The 20,424-nt window shown below is 35.0% G+C and overlaps 1 protein-coding gene across 1 annotated transcript; it reads left to right on the top strand.

Annotated features, from left to right (window-relative positions):
* The first annotated feature begins 1,748 nt into the window (after nucleotides 1-1,748).
* Nucleotides 1,749-19,889, top strand: LOC134531749 (conserved oligomeric Golgi complex subunit 3). The gene is made up of 2 exons (XM_063367623.1): nucleotides 1,749-1,959; nucleotides 12,276-19,889. Exons 1-2 carry the CDS (start codon nucleotides 1,948-1,950, stop codon nucleotides 14,703-14,705), a joined length of 2,442 nt encoding a protein of 813 aa, XP_063223693.1. The 5' UTR covers nucleotides 1,749-1,947; the 3' UTR covers nucleotides 14,706-19,889.
* The last annotated feature ends 535 nt before the right edge of the window (nucleotides 19,890-20,424 follow it).

Below are 20,424 nucleotides of genomic sequence, written 5' to 3'. Positions count from 1 at the left end.
CTTCGGAGTCACGTCACTCCACGCGGCGGCCTCAGCAAGCCCGCAGAATTCTCATGCCATTAAGGGGTGGATGGAGGAAGGAGCGGGGGCAGGAGGGTGGTGAGGTCGGGCTGCTCTAATCCCTCAAGGTATGCCCGCGTGACGTCAGTGGCCGGGTGGGCCCCCGAGGCCAGACTACCGCTGGAAGGGACGCTCAGGTACCTAAAACATGTTGCGGCCTTGCCTCCCAGTTCGCAACACTATACATATGGAAGTCACACTATTTTTTTCCCTTTGAGCATATGCCAATCCCAACATTTTGAGCTTACAACGATACCATTACTTGATTTTAGAACTGCAAAGGCATAACTCGACGGTTTTACATGTTTTCCTTGTCACTCATGCAGAACTCGCAATGATTGTCCCATACCCCTCATTTCATTTCATCCTTAGCTAATATATTAACTAAAATCATTTACTAATTAATCTAATGATGTTTGTAAAGAGAGTGTATTCAATAACAAATACTTGGAATATAACTTCCCTGTAAATTAAATTATCGCCACTGTATCCTCATGTGCTCGGCCGGGAACATGTGCCAGTGCCTCCAGGAACTATTACGTTCCCATAACTCGCTATGTGTAGTTTCAATATAAGATTGCGACCCCCGTCACTTTGTTCGTTGGCTACACGACGACGGGCGCGAAGTATGCGATTTCAATATTGAGGGTGACTCACGGTCCAGTAAAAAGTAGAATAGCTGCAGGTTCGAGTGAAGAAACCTATTCCATAGTCAATGACGCAGGTGCCTTTTTTTTAATGAATTTTTTAATATTAAATTCAAGATGATGATGATGTCAATGCGGTCGTCCACACTTCTTGGCGCCGACTCACACCCAGTGCTCGTGGGAACTATTATGCACTGGGCTACACCCACCAACACTAGATATTTAAGCCATTACTGATCAATATTAAATACATATGAACCAGGTGAGTTTGTAATGAAGTATAGTCCATTGTACGAAGGTGCCTGGGATGTGAACGCAAGGTAAGTCCATCAACTAGTAGGTATTCATGGAGTAGAAGTATATTTTGCGACTTTGTGGTAATATTTACGTGATATAATGATCTGATGAATCGGCGGAAATCGGTATTGAAGAGAAGGGTATAAGGTGAAAGCGACCTTGAAGTCATTTGCTTGACTTTTTGGCCATTTTTGAGTACCATTTTTGTTATGGTAACATTGTCAGTCAGATGAATGGAAACATGTTCAGGTATGAGCAATAAGCACGACTTGACTTTTACAGCTACCGTAGCCGTTCGTGCGCTTTAACATTTATTCGCTACAAGTTGAAACTATAAAATGTCTCGCAACATTTCCTTTTCTTTGACATATTTTTAAAAAGAGTTGAGACTTTTTATCTTTGGAAGATGTCAATTCTCTCCTTGAATAGGTACTGAATGATAATGAATTGATTTCAAATTTATTTTGTGAAAAAAAAAAAAAAATATATATATATATATTTGATTTCAACAAAGTGTCCAATGAAAAATTACCATTGGCAAACTCTGTGCCATGTTGTGTACATAAAACTAAGATTATCGTGTGCGTCCCTATATTATCGCACAAGTCCAGTATTATCGCACCAGAATAGAGGGGATTTGGTTGCTAAGGAACGTTGCTAAGTGACGTCACGGTGGTGAATCGAAGAAGCTGCCGCTTCCAGTTAACCGTATGCAGCTAGCTGTAGTCAGTAAAACGCAACCAGTTGGCGTTTAGACGTGTTGGTTAAACAAATGAAAAACGGTGTTTGTTTACATTTTTCGTTGGTTAGAATTCGTTGCTTTGCCTATGTGGCTGCAGTGACTGTAAACATTTTTATTAAATCACATCTTTGAAAATAAATGGGAGGTTAAGAATATGTGGTAATTTATTTTGCGACCATTGCGTCTGAACAGTAAACAAATATGGAATTGAAGGTATGTATTTTGATGGGTTTATTTGGCTCAAGATGGGTTGAGCTGATAAAAGTATTTTATCGTAAAAGTGTTTGATATTTTCATTAGTGCATTGTTAAAATATGGGTAATTTCCTAGAGTATGCGCTCTTAAAAAATAAATAAAATTTTTGAATATTAGAATTTTTTGAGTCGTAGTTCCAAGAAATGCTGTTTGGTAATAAATGATTCTAACTTAACCTGACGTAAACAACGTCCGCAGCTATTTATATTATTTTTAATGTATCAAACGTAATCTAATAAACCGATTAAATGATTTTGCGACATTTTAAATAACCTTTTCAAACAAACTGTTCAAATGGTAAACTACCGGTAAACTTCTTGAAATATCGCAGTGCCGTTTTACAGAATCATCCAATGGTCTATAACGTGATGTTGTGGCGTCGCCCACGTCATTCCCACTCCTACACAGGGCCGGCGCGTCCATATAGGCGAACTAGGCAACCGCATAGGGCGCCAAGTAGCTGGGGGCGGCGCAGCACGACACATAACAGCTGATATCATATGTTTAACGATTATTGAAACTAGATGAAAATGGATTTTTGTAACAGTTTGGAATGTTTATATTGACATAAGTAATTATTTAAAGTCCACAGTGACCTGTTTATGATTTGTAATAAGTAAAAAAAAAAACACAAGCCTGCTTACATTTGATTGTTGACAAAATCTTAGGCTTACGTGATGTATTTTGAGGCAAGGAAAAAATTTTTTGGGGTGTCCGATCGTGGGGGGGGGGGGGGGGGGGGGCAATTAAGGTTTTTCGTCTAGGGCGCCAATTTACCTTGCACCGGTCCTGCTCCTACATTCTTACGGGACAAGCTCGGGAATATGGGGGTTTTGGTTGGGGATCTATAAACTCTCTATTTTTCACATGTTACATTTTTTTTTAAATATACTTTTACTAGACTATAATCACTCCCTCTCTAGTCTATTTTGTGATACTGATGTTTCGTTATCAAAGCAATCATGTCTGTAAACTTTGAAGGTGGTATCGTGAAATATAACACCGTTCCCTATTTATTAGAAACTGTATGATACTGAAAAATAAAAGTTGCTGTAAAAGTAATTACTTATGAGGAATAAATAGACTAGACTGGGTGGGATTGTATTCTACTTAGCAATACCAATGAATATCTTGAAAAGTATTACTTTAGAAAAAAAGTTACAGTAAAAGTGGTGAATTATGAGGAATAAAATACTGGTATCGCAAAATAGACTACACCGGATGGGACTGCACTGTATTCTACTTCACATACCAATGTAATATTATGTTGAACAAAATCTTACTTTCAAAAAATTGAACACTGGTATCACAAATTAGACTAAGTATATTGTACCTACTTCATGATCCAGTGAAAATATTATGGCTTAATGTCTTAGTTTCACCAAATGAAATACTGGTATCGCTAAACAACCTAGACCTGGTAGAATTTAAGTCTACTTTATGATAAACTAAACCTATACTTTGCCTAAATAAAATACCTGAAAATTACTGCAACTACATTCTCTTGCCAAAATTCATGAATTTCCCCGTTTATAGCATAAGAACTTACAGGTTATAATTGCTTCAGCACAGCTTTTGACTTCATGAATGTCCCTACCATATCGCTATACAAACATCAATATCCTTACCATATATAAATTTTTTTTGCTGACCTACCCTCACCAAAACTTTTGCTTTGTTTTTTTACCTCAGTGGTTGCAAAACTAACCTAACACAACTCGGCTCTCACCTAACACATCAAACAAAATGAACATAAAACAATTACCTACACATCATAACATTTTAAAGCCATAAAAACCCACTTTTTTTCCTTGGTTTTATTCACTTTATAAAAATGTAAATTTTTTAAAAATAATATATTCTTCCTCGTATCACGATCGCTTCAGGACTCATACTGTCAGTTATCTTTATTTTTTACTGTGCTGTTGTTGCCAACATTACATATTAAATTTTCCTTTGTTACTCAATTCAATGTGTCATCATTGGTATTGCAACTTCCATGACTTTATACATTTCTCTTATTTTATTTACAATCAATAGAAAACCAGTAGCAATCGTAAAATTTAACTTGACCCACAGACGCTAATCTAAAAAATTACCATTTTGAATTTGCTAGAGCCTAATTTTCCTCGATTGCAATGCTCTTTACAACTATCGAGTTTTACAGAATCCAGTTGGAATAAAAAAAAAACAATTTTGTAAGAATTCATACATTTTATTTATTTTTGAGTAGGGTGTATTGTAAATGATGCTGACCTGATCTGACCACACTGTCACTTTAGTTATGGTCACCTAGACCTGCAAAACCCTCCCCTGTATGAAAATAAATACATAGCCTATCATAATTTTAATGGGATTTTATTACTATGATTACTTTTTTTTGAATTATGTATGTAATAGATCTAATATAACAAACCTAATACTAACTTATGATTCATAGATATGCAAATCTTCCTGAAAGAAAATATTACTAGGCCCTACAAAAAATATTCTTTGCAATAATTTAGCAATATTTAAATTTTAACATTTTAATAGGTTCGATTAGTTTGGCTTAGCTTAGCTTTATTCAAAATAATGTAAAATAGTGGGGACAGTTGGTTAGGTTAGCTATATTTAGAATACTGTTATACCTTGTGAATGGTAGGTTAGTTTAGGTAGGTACCTACATTATTATATATAAAATATTCATAACCTATTAAAATACGTGCGACGTTGACTCAAGTGTCGCCCTAATTTCCGCAGTCCGTTATGTTGTGCCAACACCTTCTCCTGTCCGTGGCAGAGGCGTGTAGTGTAGTGCGAACAAAGTGCAGTGTCAGTGCAAGGTGCAACGCGACGATCGTCCGCGAGCCGGAAGTGCAATAGCCGCCCGCGCTGCTATTCTGTGAGAGTTATGGAATCAGTGTATTTTCCCCTCCTGGGACCAATTAGTTACGTGAAACTATTAATTATATTATATTTAAAATACATTTTATAAACCATCCTTCCTGTAATGTTTGATAAATCATTTTGTTTAATTCTTGTTCACCGCGCGACAAGGCCGCAGTTCGAGCCCAGACCGTCTGCCGCGCTCCGCACGGTTTTCGCGCGCGAAGTTCCGGCGGGGAGAGGGCAGTTCTCGCGACGAGGCTCTCGGGGTTGGACGCGCCGCACAACACGAGGCCATCGTCCCTCAATCATTGAGGATCCGTCATTAACTTTCGGTCCATTCGAACTCGTTCGCATTGTCGTTGAAATCCGCCCCGAATTTCGGTGATATCAAGTCTGCTGTGTAACAGAGTAGTGAAAGAGTTCACCGCGTCCGCGTGATCAGTGCGAGGGAGCGAAACTGTAAATATTCAGTGTCGTAGTGTATCTCTATGCGTAACCCATGTCGACCACTGATTGGTCAGTAATTGTACTGTGTGATACGTGTTGTGTAGGCTAGTCTGTAAACACATTTTAGTTCGTGCTCATGTAAACCAGGCGTCCCGCACCAGGAATACTATTGTCGTGTACCGGATCACCGATTGGTCAGGAAATGTACAGTGTGACTCGCGTTGTGTAGGCCAGATTGCAAACAACTGTGCGTTCGGAATCAACCAGAAAATGACCACTAATGTGTTAGAGCCGTGCCCATGCACTCGCAGACGGAAAGGGCTAGGATTGTGACAGCGCCATATACTAAGGGGAAGGTGTAATTAAATCAGAACAAAGTTAACTCATAAACTCTTCATTTCGTCGCCACTGTCTCCCGCCACATGGCCAGGAACCTGTTCAGAGCTAGTCGGACCTAACAAACCATACAGGAGATAGTTCAGATGACAACACGTGGTAATTCAGGACTATTCTAGATCCCAGTTCCATAACAATACTAATGATGTTACCAAGATGGCATGGCTTATGTTAATACCACACCTATGTTTTTACGCGACAAGCACGGTAATACGTGGGGAACAATGAGCACACTAGTTTTCCACGTACTTCATTTTTATAATATTATGCTTTTTCTGTGGGCTATTGTAAACTAGACTATAATCTCCCCCCTGTCTAGTCTATATTAGGACTAGTCTACTTCACGATACTGTGAAAAATTTATTGCGAAAATTCTGAATTTGAAAAAATGAAATACAGGTATCAAAAACCAAACTAGACTGGGTAGAATTTTAGTCTTCATGGCGATACCCAAAACCCAAAACCTGTAATATATCAAAATGAACTACGCGAAAAATACTGCTTCTATAGTACTCTGGCCAAAACCCCTATACCGTACCGACCTCTATTGCACCATACACTGGTCTGTCCAGAATATATTTAAGTAGTATTTATAATGTTGCTAACCTAACCTAATCAACCTTTCACTTTGTTTTCATTAACTAATATGGTACATAATGTATTAAATTTCAAATTTTACCTAACCCGTAGATCAACACTTTAATTAGACATGTACACGCTTAATTTTTCCACACAATTGATTGTACATATCCAACTTACCTCTTTTTGGAAGTAAAATCAAATCAATTCCGATATAGTTTATTTCAATTTACACATATTTTATGTACTGCACTAACTCACAAAACAAGGAACAAGTGTAATTTTCCCAGATTATGGGCGAACATGTGAGCGAGCCTATCAGTACCTGCCAGTGATGTGTAACGAACAAATTCATGTGTGCTCATGTTGCAAATACACTTATAATATGAAGCTAACTACTCCCAAACAAAGAAAATACCACACATCAACATTGTCAACTCCATTGCTACCATAACATGAAATCATACTCTATTCCAACCTCATTGGCTTACCCCTATGAGGTCATTCATTTCCCATACTTTATTCTTTGACTTGTAATAAGATTCCACACTTGCTGGAATCGAGATTTAGAATTGACCCAGTAATTCTGCAGAAGAGCGACTTCTGGGAAGCAAGATAAAAAATAACTTATTTTAAAGGTTGTATATGTAAGGTAAGCAACATTGAGTATCCATTAAGTATTAATCAGGTATTAAATACAGATTAATATTGTAGCTGGCCTTACATAACCAACCTTAAAATTAAGTAAGTGTTTGCCGTATTTCTCTAAAACTGTTCCTCTGCAGAATTACAAAATAACAAAATATTGTTTTTATTAATGTAGCTTATCTAACCAACTACCCTTTTACATTGCAACAATCAGCAACTTGAGTGAAAACCTAGCATTTGAAACATGTATTAATCAATTGAAACAATCATAAATACTATGAAATATGAAGAAACATTAAACAACTTACCTTTACAAGGATTTAACTCATTAACTTTTACATTTTATATGACAGTTATATACTGTATTCAAAAAGATAATAATTATATATTTTTTTATAAATATGCTACTGGATTATTATTATTATTATTATTATTATTATTATTATTATTATTATTATTATTATTATTATACCTCAGGTTATGAAATAATATGATTATTGGTTTCTCCATTTACATAATAAATCCATTTTCAGATATTTTTTTACCCCAATGTGCTGCTATAGTAACAAGAAAAAATAACACAACCAATGGTAATGTAAAATAACCATAAAAAGACACAAAAATTGATTTAAAAAAGTTTTTTAATACCTATTTATCAATGCCTAGCATTGCTCATGCAAGACATTAACATTTATGGGGGTGGGGGGGGGGGGTGGCATACCATGAACTTGATAAGTATGTAAAATCATAAAATCACAAAAAAAAAAATGTTCTTTAAATTATTATAAAATGCCCATTGCCTACCACCTACCCTTTCACAATTGTCAAAAGCGGAAATGAATTTTAAAATGTTGTAACATGTCCGGTCGGTCCAACTAGATAATGAACTCAAACGGTACTGTTGCAGTTCAATACAAACACTTTAAAATTTAGTACTGCATGCAGGAGGCAAACAGTTAAGAATTTTGGGTTTAGTTCTTTCACTTGAATTTAGAATGGGGTGTCCATGAAAGAAAATATATCTGAAAGTTATAGAATTTTATTCTGCCCAAACGAAATGGCTGAAATACATTACCATTGTTGTGCACGGAAACACCAAACATAAATTTTGTTTCGTGAACCCAAAAAATTTGCTGTCAAATGACACCACAAATAAATGAATTATATTGGTAGAAAAACTGTCTGTACTTTAGTCCCTTGGTTACAGAATAACTGAGTAGCTTCTACTGCCTAAGCTCAAAATCCTTAGGAGGGGCTGCATGCCAAAAACCAGCAGTCAAAACAAATTTCAAGTGCCAAAACAAATTTCCAATTGTTATAGCTGAACTAAGGTTGGATTATGGCCTTGCTGGGACCAGCAAGTGTTAACATATCTCCATACTACATCAATTCATTATGTATTTGCAAGTCATAGAGCAACACAACATTTTGACATAACAGCAGAGCAAAGAACCGGAAATACTTGCCTTTCTTCTAATAATTAATTACAAAACCTTTTTTCATGACAGATAGCTTTTTCAGCAAATCACAAAGTTTGGTACGAGACATAAAATTTCCATCATTCCCTACAACAAAGTCTTTTACAACTGCATAGTTCACGCTGATTGACTGTCAAAATTAATGTCCTCAGGAAATTACATTACTGCACACCTTGTGCGACCAACTACTCTTTTTCCTATACTTTTGTAAGAACAACTGTCTTAATCATCTAAAATGTCCCATGATGTTTTAGTAATACATTTAAACATAAAAATTAGGTACTGAAAAAAAGTAAAAGACAGTGACATAAAATGCTATAAAATATATACAAACATTCACATGTTAACAAGTCAATAATCTAAAAAAATACAAAACTATTAATCCAAGTTTACAACAATATAAAAACTAATTACCTCTGTCTTAAAATTACAAATTAATGAAAATAAACAAAACCAAAGATTATCAGAGTAATTTCTCATAACTTAAATATGTACAATAATAAATCTGCATTCATTTAGCAATTATTATAACTTAATAACAGTGTTGTAGCTTTCTATGACAGGAGAGATCTGAAATGTTATAATGTCTATGTCAATACCATTTATATTCTACTCTAACAGTTCTTATTCACATGGAGTTAGGAATTCCCAGGAGATGGAATACTGTGACGTAGTTGAAGTCACCTTTTAACTTTGGGATTGCCATATTGTTCTGCCTAAAACAGCGGAAATGTGCTTGATAACGTCTAATAATGGTCAGTAAGTATGAATTATTATCTCCATCGTTAAAATGATCACTTTCTTAAAATAAAAATATTAAAAAATCTGTTTCCACACTGCAAACACTACACTTCAGCCAATGTTTTGGGCCTTTAACCAATATGGCGCAACAATGAGCTGCAGAAAAAAAGTCTTCACGCAGCTACCATGTAATCATGCAGTTGTAGCCACACCCCTTTATTCATACATATCACTTTCGAAAACACCATCAGCTAACAAAAACAATAAACTGCATGAAATAAACAATAGATAAAATATTCTAAACACTTAAAATATTGCACGTGCTTTAAAAGCACCTAATTATGAAATAAAGACCCTTTGTAATCTGAAATCATAAGACTCTCCTACCCAATGAAAGAGTTTGGATTCCAAAAAATACTCTTTTATTTTGAGCTTGATATGTGCTTGCCTGTGTGTGCCCATCACCCTGCGTGTGCTCATCCTTGTGTTGATGGTAATGTAAAATAATTTTAAAGTACCCAATTAAAACCATTTTTAGTCACTGAATCCTTAGCATGGCTCATGAATGCACTAACATTTGTCGGGAAAAAAGATAGCGCACCATGAACTCTTTTAACTAGGCTATTCAAATATTTATGCAGTACCACATAAATTTACAAAGCCAACACTACCCAAAATCAGTTTAAACTGCATCATTATATATTGCGCGTTCACTTCTTTAACTAAATTATCAGTATGACCAGTCATAGATTAAAAAAAAAAACATAAAACTTAAGATTCAAAATATTTAGAAATATCTTCAACTAAAGATAGTTTTGATAAATGTTTGGCAACTTTGCACACATCAATAAAAAAATTAATGGTCAGTAATAAAATTAGTAAGAAATAGTAAAAGTGATTATTATATGAATCACAGTGCAGACGTTGTGGTTAAGCTTCATATTCATATACAGTTATCAATATGTCTGGAGTACGATGGTACAATTAAATATTCTAGTGGAAAATAGATATAGTGTTAATTGTTGATTCAGGACAGAAACAAAAATATTTAGTGCATAGTTTACTTTTTCTTGAAAAAGTGGCAAATACAGCAGTTACTATGGTGGAGTTACAACTAGGTCTGATGTCGTTTTCACATCTTAATGTCTATGAGGTTTTTTGCATAAATATTCCACTTACAATTTTTTCCTAATTTCCTATTTTTAATTTTTTTATTTAGGTATTTTCACTGAGCTATGCTGAGGGGTTAGTATGCCTACTTATCTACTATCCCTGCAAACTCAGATATAAAATAACTGTGTATTAAACTCTCAAACAACATTTTTATTCATGTAGGTTTATTTTTGATGTAAATATATTTCAATTAATATCTAAAAAAAAATTGTGCGTGGTGTCCCTCCGCGCGGAAGAAGTGAAATGTGGAAATGAAAATAGGAAGGGGTAGAAATTGATTTTTAGTGAAATCATATTGTATCAAATCAAACTAAAAAACAAGTCAATGAAATAATGAATACTTATTATAAATTAAAATAGAACAATAAAATAGAACAACCAGTATGTATTTCAGCTAATTTCACGACGCTCACACTGTTAACTTCGCTGCATAGCAAGAATACCACGCGCATGTGCTTGGAATATTGGACGTTACTCGTTGCCTACGCTCGTGCTGGCCTGTAACAGGTATACTACGCGCATGCGTTCGAGTGCCACGCATTCACTCTCGCTCCGTCTCTTTCTATTCCCCCTCCCCAGGAGCGTTAAACGTTTTACGCAACAGTGCCCCCCCTCCATGGTAGCGTTAAACGTTTAACGCAACCTTGTTGGAAGTCGCATTAGAAGTTTCACTTCAAACTAGTACTACATTAAACTAGTACTACTTCCAAATAAATCCAGTCAACATACATGAGTCAGCAGAATTGAGTGACCACAAGAAAACTTAATCGACCGTAGGTGGGTGGGGGTGTACTTAACGAAATTGTGCTCTACTGTGCTAGGGTGTTGTGGCGGTACCCAAAAAACCATGCTTTGGGCCGTGCGGTAAGTTGCAATCTGTTCATCCTACATCACACATATTATCCAACCACTAAATAGCGAGTTGCACAGTGTGCACTGATAATCTTAGAATTAGAACATCAACAATAAAATAACTAACTTTTTTTACTCTAGAGTATTTTTATTATGCATTCTATGTAGGTTATTATTTTCTAATACTGTTTACTTATTTGTGTATGATCTTTATAATACAGTAAAGAAAGTTTTTTCCTAATTTTAATCGTTATGATTTAGTCAAATTCTAATTCAGATTTCTTCCTGTTTACCTATATTTTTACAGTTCTAATTAAATTATGGTAAATTAAACTTCAGCTTATTGGAAATAAGTGGTATAAATAAAGTAATTTTATCATCAACTACAATTTATACTGTTGTCATTTTCCCTAGAGACATTAGAATATTACGATTTTTTTTTACTTAAATAACATTTAACGTACCATTTCCACTATCACTGTTATTACTGTAATTGTCTTTTGTTAATATTAATGATGGGTGAAAAAAAATTCTAATATTAGTACCAATTTGTTACTAACTACTTAGGTATATAATTGAAATACATAAAATAATTATTTTATATTGGATTTTGTGTAATATATTATTATTTTGAGTTTTGTTTTATATTTTGGTGCAAAATAGTGAAGTATTTATATCTATGTCCTTTAATTGAAGTTTTGGTAAACAAAACATTTCTCTGTTTGATTAACTCACTCAGTAATTTTACATAGATAAAATCTTTACTTTACAATAGTTTTAAGGTTGCTTACACTTAAACTTGTTACATTTTTTATGGTTTGGCTGTGTTGTAATAAGATTGTAGTAGATAGTATTAGATAATGTTGTCCAGTTTAAGTTTATGGTGGAAAAATATTTTGTGTTATTGAAATTAAGTCTAACAAGAAAATCCTACAGTTATAAAAAAAAAAGAATTAACATAGTGAACCTGAAAACCAAATAAAAGCACTTTACTTTCTAGCACTTATTGTGTTTCATAGTAAATAGTGTTTAAATGGCTACAAGTTTTGAGCAGTATTGATCACAGGTGATTTGTGTTATTTTTTTCAGGAGTGGGAACACATGGAACATCCATTAGCTCCACTCACAGCTCTCCAGAACGATGCTTTATTTGATCTCTCAGAAGAACTGAACAGGCCACCAATGATACGTAACTTAGCAACCGGAGGCTCTTTGGACATGACCGATAGTTCGCAACCTCGAGACAAGGAATTGTCGAAGGAACTGTCAGATAAGGAACAGGCAGTTCAGCAGATCGGGAACAAAATAAAAACTAAGGCGCAGTTCCTTTCGTGGCTTGATACTGTCGAGAAAGAGTTATTGGAAGAAGATTATTGGGAGTACTCGGATTACATGGCCCAGTTAGACGAACACAGGCAGGAGTGTGGGAAACTGTTAACCGAGGTAGAAGCTGCATTGGCGAAACTGAACGAACTCACGGAGCAGTACAGGGTGGTTTCCGACAGCACCAGAGCTGTTCATGACTTCAGTCAGCAGCTTCTCACGGATCAGACAAAACTACAAGAGACGTATGAAGAAGTCAGTAATCGCTTGAAATATTTCACAGCCATAGAAACTTTGTCTAAGAGATTATCATCTCCTGCTCTGTCGGTGTCCAGTGAATCTTTCTTCAGCATACTGGATCAGTTGGATGAGTGCATGGGTTACATAGAGAAACATGGGTCGTGGAGAGAATCATCTGTTTACATGGTAAAGTATCGTCACTGCTTGTCGCGTGCGGTGTCCTTGGTGCAAACGTACATCACAGACACGTTCCACAATGCAACTCAGCAGGTGCTCTCCCAACCAATTTCTCCTGAGGACAGAGAGACTGCCCTCACGCTTTGCTATGGGAAGTTCCAGGCGTCCGCGCCTCGTGTCAAAGCAGTCATCACACACATAGAGGAGCGAGCAGACAAGAGACAAGAGTACGAGCTGCTGCTCGCGGACTGTCATCAGTCGTACTTTACTCAGAGAGAGAAGTTGCTGAGCACCAGCATGGTGTCTGCCATCACGGAACTGGCCCAAGGGAACCACGGAGATCACTGCTCATTGGTCCGCAGTGGCTGTGCGTTCCTGGTGCACATCTGCCAAGACGAGCATCAGTTGTTCTACCAGTTCTTCGGGCAGCCAACACCGTTGCTGACTTCCTACCTGGAGAGTTTATGCACGTCCTTGTACGATGTTCTAAGGCCTTTCATCATCCACATCAACCACTTGGAGACATTGGCCGAAGTGTGCAGCATACTTAGGTTAGAAATGTTGGAGGAACACGTCCACAACAATCCTGATCAACTGGAGGCTTTTGGTCACGTGGTGTGGCAGTTGTTGCAAGACGTGCAAGAGCGCCTAGTGTACAGAGCTCATTGCTACTTCGAGACTGACATTCTGCATTATCACCCGGTCTCGGGAGACCTTGCGTACCCTGAGAAGCTGGAGATGATGGAAAGCATTGCACAGTCTATGCCAGAGCAGGGGAGCGATAACCAATCCCTACGTCGCTCGGAGTCACGTTCTTCAGTGATGTCGCTTGGCTCGACAACGTCACAGGAAGTGGCAAACATCAATAGTGGGAGCAGCAGCATTTCGGAGCCACAGCACTCACGAGTTTTCAGTTCTCCGGCAGATTTGCATGGCATGTGGTATCCTACAGTGCGCCGCACGTTAGTGTGTCTCTCTCGTTTGTATCGCTCTGTAGATCAGCATATTTTCCAGGGTTTGTCACAAGAAGCCCTAAGTATGTGCATTCAAAGTATAGCATCGGCAGCAGGTGCAATCAGTGACCGGAAAACTCCTCTAGATGGAGAACTGTTTCAAATTAAGCACCTCCTGATCCTTCGAGAACAGATTGCCCCTTTTCAAGTGGACTTCACAATAAAGGAAATGAGTCTAGACTTCACGAAAATGAAAACTGCGGCATTTGGTCTCATTCATAAACGTAAGAATCTGTTTTCTCTGGGCACAAACAATGCCTTGCTAGAATTTCTTCTTGAAGGTACCCCACAAGTTAAAGAGAGATTGGTTGATTCTCGTAAAGAAGTGGACAAGCAACTGAAATCTTCTTGTGAGGCCTTCATCAATTATGCCTCAAACATGTTGGCCTCTCCTATACTCATTTTCCTGCAAAAGGCTCAGACTTTCTTCTCTCATGCTGCAGACATTCAACCCAACACAATAACTTTAGCGCAGCAACCTTTTGCCAGCCCTCAGTCAGTTGCTGCTATAGTTCAAGACACCCAACGTCTTATCAAGTCCAAGTTACCAGTCATTCAGCGAAGGATGCAGTTGTACTTGGCCAATCGCGAGACAGAGTTCATTTTATTCCGGCCCATCAGGAATAATGTAGCTGCAAGCTTTATGCAGCTGCAGCAGGTCTTGTCTAATGGTAGCTATTCCAGTGATGATCTTCTAGTGATTGGATGCCCCTCGCCAGAGCAAGTGACGATTCTCTTGTCGTCTGCATCGCTTATAGGCGAATGACAAGCGTGGAAAAGATCTCTGCTCTGCAAAAAGTAAATTATTGTTTGATAGGAATGAATAGATTGCCACATTTGAATTTTTTTTCACGAACATTTGACATTGTTTTAGTGCCTCAAAAATAAAACTTTGATAAAGCTTTGGGCTTTTCTTTATAAAGTTGTACATTCCTTATTGGGTGATGTGTTAATGCATGTAAACCTTATATGTAAGGTCATGTTTTGGTTATGGTGTGGTATTAGTAACTTTAAGGCTAGTTAACGATTGAATAATTTAGAATTAGCAGTAAGAATTAGTCTTGTCTTTAACGACAATGATGAAACGTTAAACTCGTATGAACAGCAATATTTTAAGGGCAAGGATTATTCTTACTGTTAATTCTGAAGTACTCAATCGTAAATTAGCCTTTAACCTGTTTGATTCTTTAGTATATTGCAGTTTAAGCTGTTTGTGTAAAGGCTTTGCGTAAGTGCAATTACTCAAGAAAATGTATATTTCCATGTATCCTAGAGTGTAATTTTCATTGCAATGTACATAGAACCGAATGTTCATATATAATCATAAAAGTAACACTTATTCAGTGTGTGAATTGTATATTGCATTCAAAATTATAATTTTAATAGAGAACATTTCTATTCATTTTAATGACACTACTTATTATGGTCCAAAAAAATAAATGTTACTGAAATAAGTTTGTAAGCTAGGTGAAAATTGACTACATTTTTCCTATGTTATATTAAATCTGTGAGGGGTTTTTACAATAATTATTTTTATCAAATTGATGAACACAATTGAAGTCTTAGATGTGCATAGACTGTACAGTTACACATTTTATCATTAATAAATTTATAAAAAAATTTGGTACTAGCTGCTCCTAGCTAAATTTCTAGTCACTCTACTGTGTTTAATAGCATGATTCTACTATAACATTTTGGTGCATATTTAGGATGTAAGAATAATATATTAAGATGGAATTGGATTTCTCTAAATACAAATATGTAAAATTGTTGTTTGATTTAGTTTGGCTATGATAAGTACTCTTGGTATTAAAACACTGGTTTTCTGCTATATAAGTTCTCCTAATTTATTTTTGATGTCTTGGCTGAAAGATAATTTAAAATAAGTTAGTTAATTTTAATAAGTATGTTGGTATTATGTAAAAATAAAACTTGACTTTTTGCACTTAAAATGTATTGTTCAAAGGAGAACTATAAACAAAGGAAATAAAGTTTTTAAATCTTTACTGGCAAACTTTTTCAGTTTTTGAATATTATTAATTGTGAATCATCCTGTTTTAATATAATTACATTATCTGAGAACTTTGTGCTTTTGCCATCTAAAGCAGTTTCTCATTGCATCCTCAAAACAGTACTGTAAACATATTTGTAGAATAAAAGTCATTTTGAAGTGTGAATGCCTTTTTTTAAAAAAAAACAATAACATTTATTTGCATCGGAAATGTTGATTTATTGTAATTGTCTTCACGTTTTAAAAACTCCTTCACTACTGCAAATATTATTCTAATTCATTATGTACAAATTTTTCATTCTAAACTAATTTGCAAGGTCAAGTCAGGTATTCTTATTATATGTCGCCTTATTTCAATATTGGTACACCTGCGATTGTGTTGATTTTGAGATGTTTAATATAAATCAATTGTAAATTCAGTGGTGGGACACCTGAAATATTTCAGTCAATGACTTTTTTCAAGAAATTAATTTTTCTTTCAAATGACTCATATGAATCTGAAAGTGTGGATAAATTACAATTTTTTTTTTAATGTGGAGTTGTATGCTTATTGAAATACGACCTTCATAAATTAAAATTTTCCACAAAATTGATGTGTGTTAGTGTGTATTTGTGCTTCCACCATAGTGTACAGGGTTTTGCATCACATGGTTGTACACAGCAAGGCATAATGCGACACAACCTTGGGTGACAAACTGATGCTTACAAGATAGAGTCTTGCCGTGGTGCTGATGGGACCCACGATCCTCTCCAGATTAGAAGTCACCGAGGACATGTGAGCAGTGGTGGATACTTAATGGGGGGCGCAGGGGATGCTTAAAATGTCTTTTAGCCCCTCGAGTGTTTTCTGTATCCGCCACTGCCTGTTGGAGGCTGTGCTCCAGAAAAAGTCTTTCCCAACATTTCAGGCAAGCCTCAAACCATAATAATTATGGCATGGAAAATACCAATAAGGATACATTTTGAACTTTTTTTTACATAGTTCTTGTTGAATAATTTTATTAAAGTGCAAACAAAAGCACTTAAACATTAATAAATTTTATTTCATAAATAATTTTTTTTCTCAGCTAAAATATGTTTAATATAAAATTAAAAGGTATAAAATATCATATGGATCTCTTACTGATGCTCTTAAAGAGCATTCGTGAAAGTACTTGCTTAATTTTTACACAAGGTTGGTGTCACTTCTCTTACAAGAAATGTCTAGTGCATAGTTTCCTAAACTGAAGAAATCCTTAGCCCTCTTGACTGTCAATAACTTTACCTTTACTTTAATGAACTCTTTGGAAAAAATTTTGACAATCAAATGGGCCAGAGTTCTTCAGTTTAGGAACCTTCTGTAACAACTCTGGTTAGTGCCCTCCCCACTTTCTAAATAAAGTTATTTATGATTTATTATGTTTTATATGATTTAATAACTAGCTTTTTATCCTTTTGAGAAGTATTTGGGCATGTGCAACATGTTTAATGATAATGATTTACATGAGGTAATGTTGTAAAATATTTCTGAATTTGTTTACTTCCATTTATCTGTTTAGAGTTGTTTTTACAATTTTTTTACTGGTTGGTTTAGTTTTATGTGAGTTCACGTAATTTACTTGTGTATTTTTTTTATGGTTTCTTATTTTTAAGCTGGCTGATGTAATAGTTTGCCAGTTACGTGAGCATTGAATAGAGACAGAGTACTTGTGCATTGGAAAGATGTGATTTGGTTGAAATGTTGATATTTGGAGGCGTATTTTTATGTTTGGTTAGAAATTAAGTCACATGGGCACCTTTGTCTTTCTCGGAAGAGAGGGCGCCCATGGAGTCAGTCAGCATCTGTGCGAGGTATTGAGAAGTAGCATGTCGGGCGGTGCCTTAGAATTAATATATTGATGTTGTGGAAGAGAGAATTTTTCAGCTACGCCAAACTTAAATCCTTTTTCACATTTTGAATTAGAATTTTTTGATCACAGTCGGTAACATCCCACAACGTAAAAGAGTAACTTTGTCATTGTTCCAAGGCTTTCGGCTTGTACTGTGAATTGCAAGTAACCACTCGATTTTCTTGCGAACAGTATGTAATTTTTCCATTTTTGGTACCTACCAATGTACAGTAAATCTGTTTTCAGTCAGTGATGTAGATTTTGTGCAAACAATTTGTATTTTCAACATTTATTTGTTTTCATGGTCGGAATATGGTAGCCATGGTGATATGTGAATTTTTGTGAAGGATAAATAGAAGTGTTAAAAATCAGTCTGTGTCAGAGTCATTAACAGTAACATATATATATTTTTTGGAACTTAAATTTTTTTCTCAACCCCCAATTAATTTCTTCAAGTGTTCATGTATGTACACTCCAGACCAGCAGTTCTTAAAATATGTTCCGTGGGACCCTGGGGTTCTGTGGCAGGGTCGTAACAGTTCCATGAGTCAAGACGATTGTCACATAAAGCAGGCACAATTATTATTGTCAAATAACTTTCTTTGAAAGAGTTAGGGTTCCGCCAAAAGAAAAGTTAATCTTAGGGTTCCCTGGCCAAAAAAAAAAAAAATTTGGAACAGCTGTTGAACTAGCCAGAGGTCTGAAGTGTAACACTATGCAACATTTCTTGGAAGAGAAGTGATACCAAGCCTGTGTGAAAAATAAAGCAAGTACTTCCACGAATGTTAGTTGTTCTTTAAAAAGTCTACACATTCATGAGTACAGATTGTATGTCTTAGTTTAATTTTACCTTTGAAAACATAATATTTACTAATTCATACTTATAAACTGTATATTTACTTTGTCATATTAATAATATTCTATTTAGATATTTGATGCAGATGTAATATTCAAGAGGTTAGTTTTAATATTTTTCACCTTGTTTGTAATTTTTACCAGATAATTTTACATGACAAGTAATTTTATTGGAAATTCTAAGTTTTATTTTGTCTTTGGAAATACTATGATGTGTGGCATCTAAGTTAGCGTATGATATTGTTTATATTGTTAACATAGCGAATGTAGTAACTTTATTTTATATTTTCTCTGAGATATTTCTTTAAGTAGTTAGATATAAATTCAGACAATCTCATTATAATTTCTTGAACTTTTGCTATTAGTGTCTAACTTAACTTCATTTTACACAAGGTTCAGTATTATATGGGATAAAATATTGTGTTTTATAATGTAAAACAAATGTTACATGTATTTGTTGAATATTGCTTGTTGATTGTACGAAGGGTGCAAGAAATATAAATATTTTGAATGTTATTTATATTAGTGCATTTTTTACTTGTATATGTATATCAGATCAGGAATTTTTTTATTATTTTTTATAATTTTGATATAAAGCATCAATTTTATTTTATGGTTGAGAATACTTCAAATTTAAATGTAAAGCATGTGGTCAAATACTCATAGAACAATATATTTCTGACTTTGTTATTTCCTTATAAATTATTATTTTCAAGTATAATGAAACTTAATGTATCATTTGAGAGATACATTAGCATCAGTTAGAGGACCATAGTATATTTATACTTTTTTTAAACTATCAAGCATATCTTATCTGCGAGAAATAAACATTTGAATGACTTTGTTTGCACTGATGGTAACAAAAATTGCTGGTTTAGGTCAGAAATGAAAAATGTTAGTTACTGCTAACAAAATTTTGCTAGCGGTGTGTATTTTTTTTTGTGTAAATATAGTTATGCTCTCATTTATGTAGTATGTTTGTAAAGTTTAAAGTTTGTACAAACATGAAATACCTATTTTAAATAATATATTTATTTTTGAAATACAATTTGTTCTGATTTGTTTATGTATAAATAATTTACTAAAATTTTTATGGGATATCTGAGAATATATTCAGTTCTAGAAGTGCAGGACTAGCAGTGGTCCCTAATATTCCCTTGAAGGCCCTATTTTTTTAAGTAAGTCCCTAAAAGGTTTCTAATTTTCATTCAAGTCTCCAAAAGTATTTTTTTTTTTTCAAAATTTTTGTTTGTAAAAACAAAAAAAAAAACATTTATGAACTTTCTAATGTTAGAAAGTGTATGTTTTTATTTACCATAGTTGTTACGTTTGTAGTTACACATTTATAAAAGAAGATGTGAAGTCTTTTGCAGGAAAAGTATTTACTGAAGAGCAAATATTTTTTTCAAAGATTGCATTATTTTTAACAGTGTAATATTCATTGCTTGCAGACTTTAAATTATTAGTACATTACAGTGAAATTTAAGCACTGTAATGCCTCACATCCTTTACTTTAAATTCTCTTCAAGGCCTGTGGGGGTGCAGTTATGACAGTCAGGTTGCAAATACTTCTAACAACAGACTGGGTTTGATTCCTTGTGCGCTCAACACTGAATTTCACATGTGAGGAACTGAACAAACATTACTGTGTTCGTCTGTGCTTTCGTCATTGTGTTATTATAATAACTGCTTAATTTCATCAAATTTGCATTGTCATGTTGTTGGTGTGTTTTCCAGATTATCTTTTAAGT

The sequence above is a fragment of the Bacillus rossius genome, chromosome 5, assembly GCF_032445375.1.
Source record: "Bacillus rossius redtenbacheri isolate Brsri chromosome 5, Brsri_v3, whole genome shotgun sequence".
In the NCBI taxonomy this organism is placed as follows: Eukaryota; Metazoa; Arthropoda; class Insecta; order Phasmatodea; family Bacillidae; genus Bacillus; species Bacillus rossius.
The sequence above is the reverse complement of the archived record's forward strand: the minus strand, read 5'-3'. Positions and strand labels throughout refer to the sequence as shown.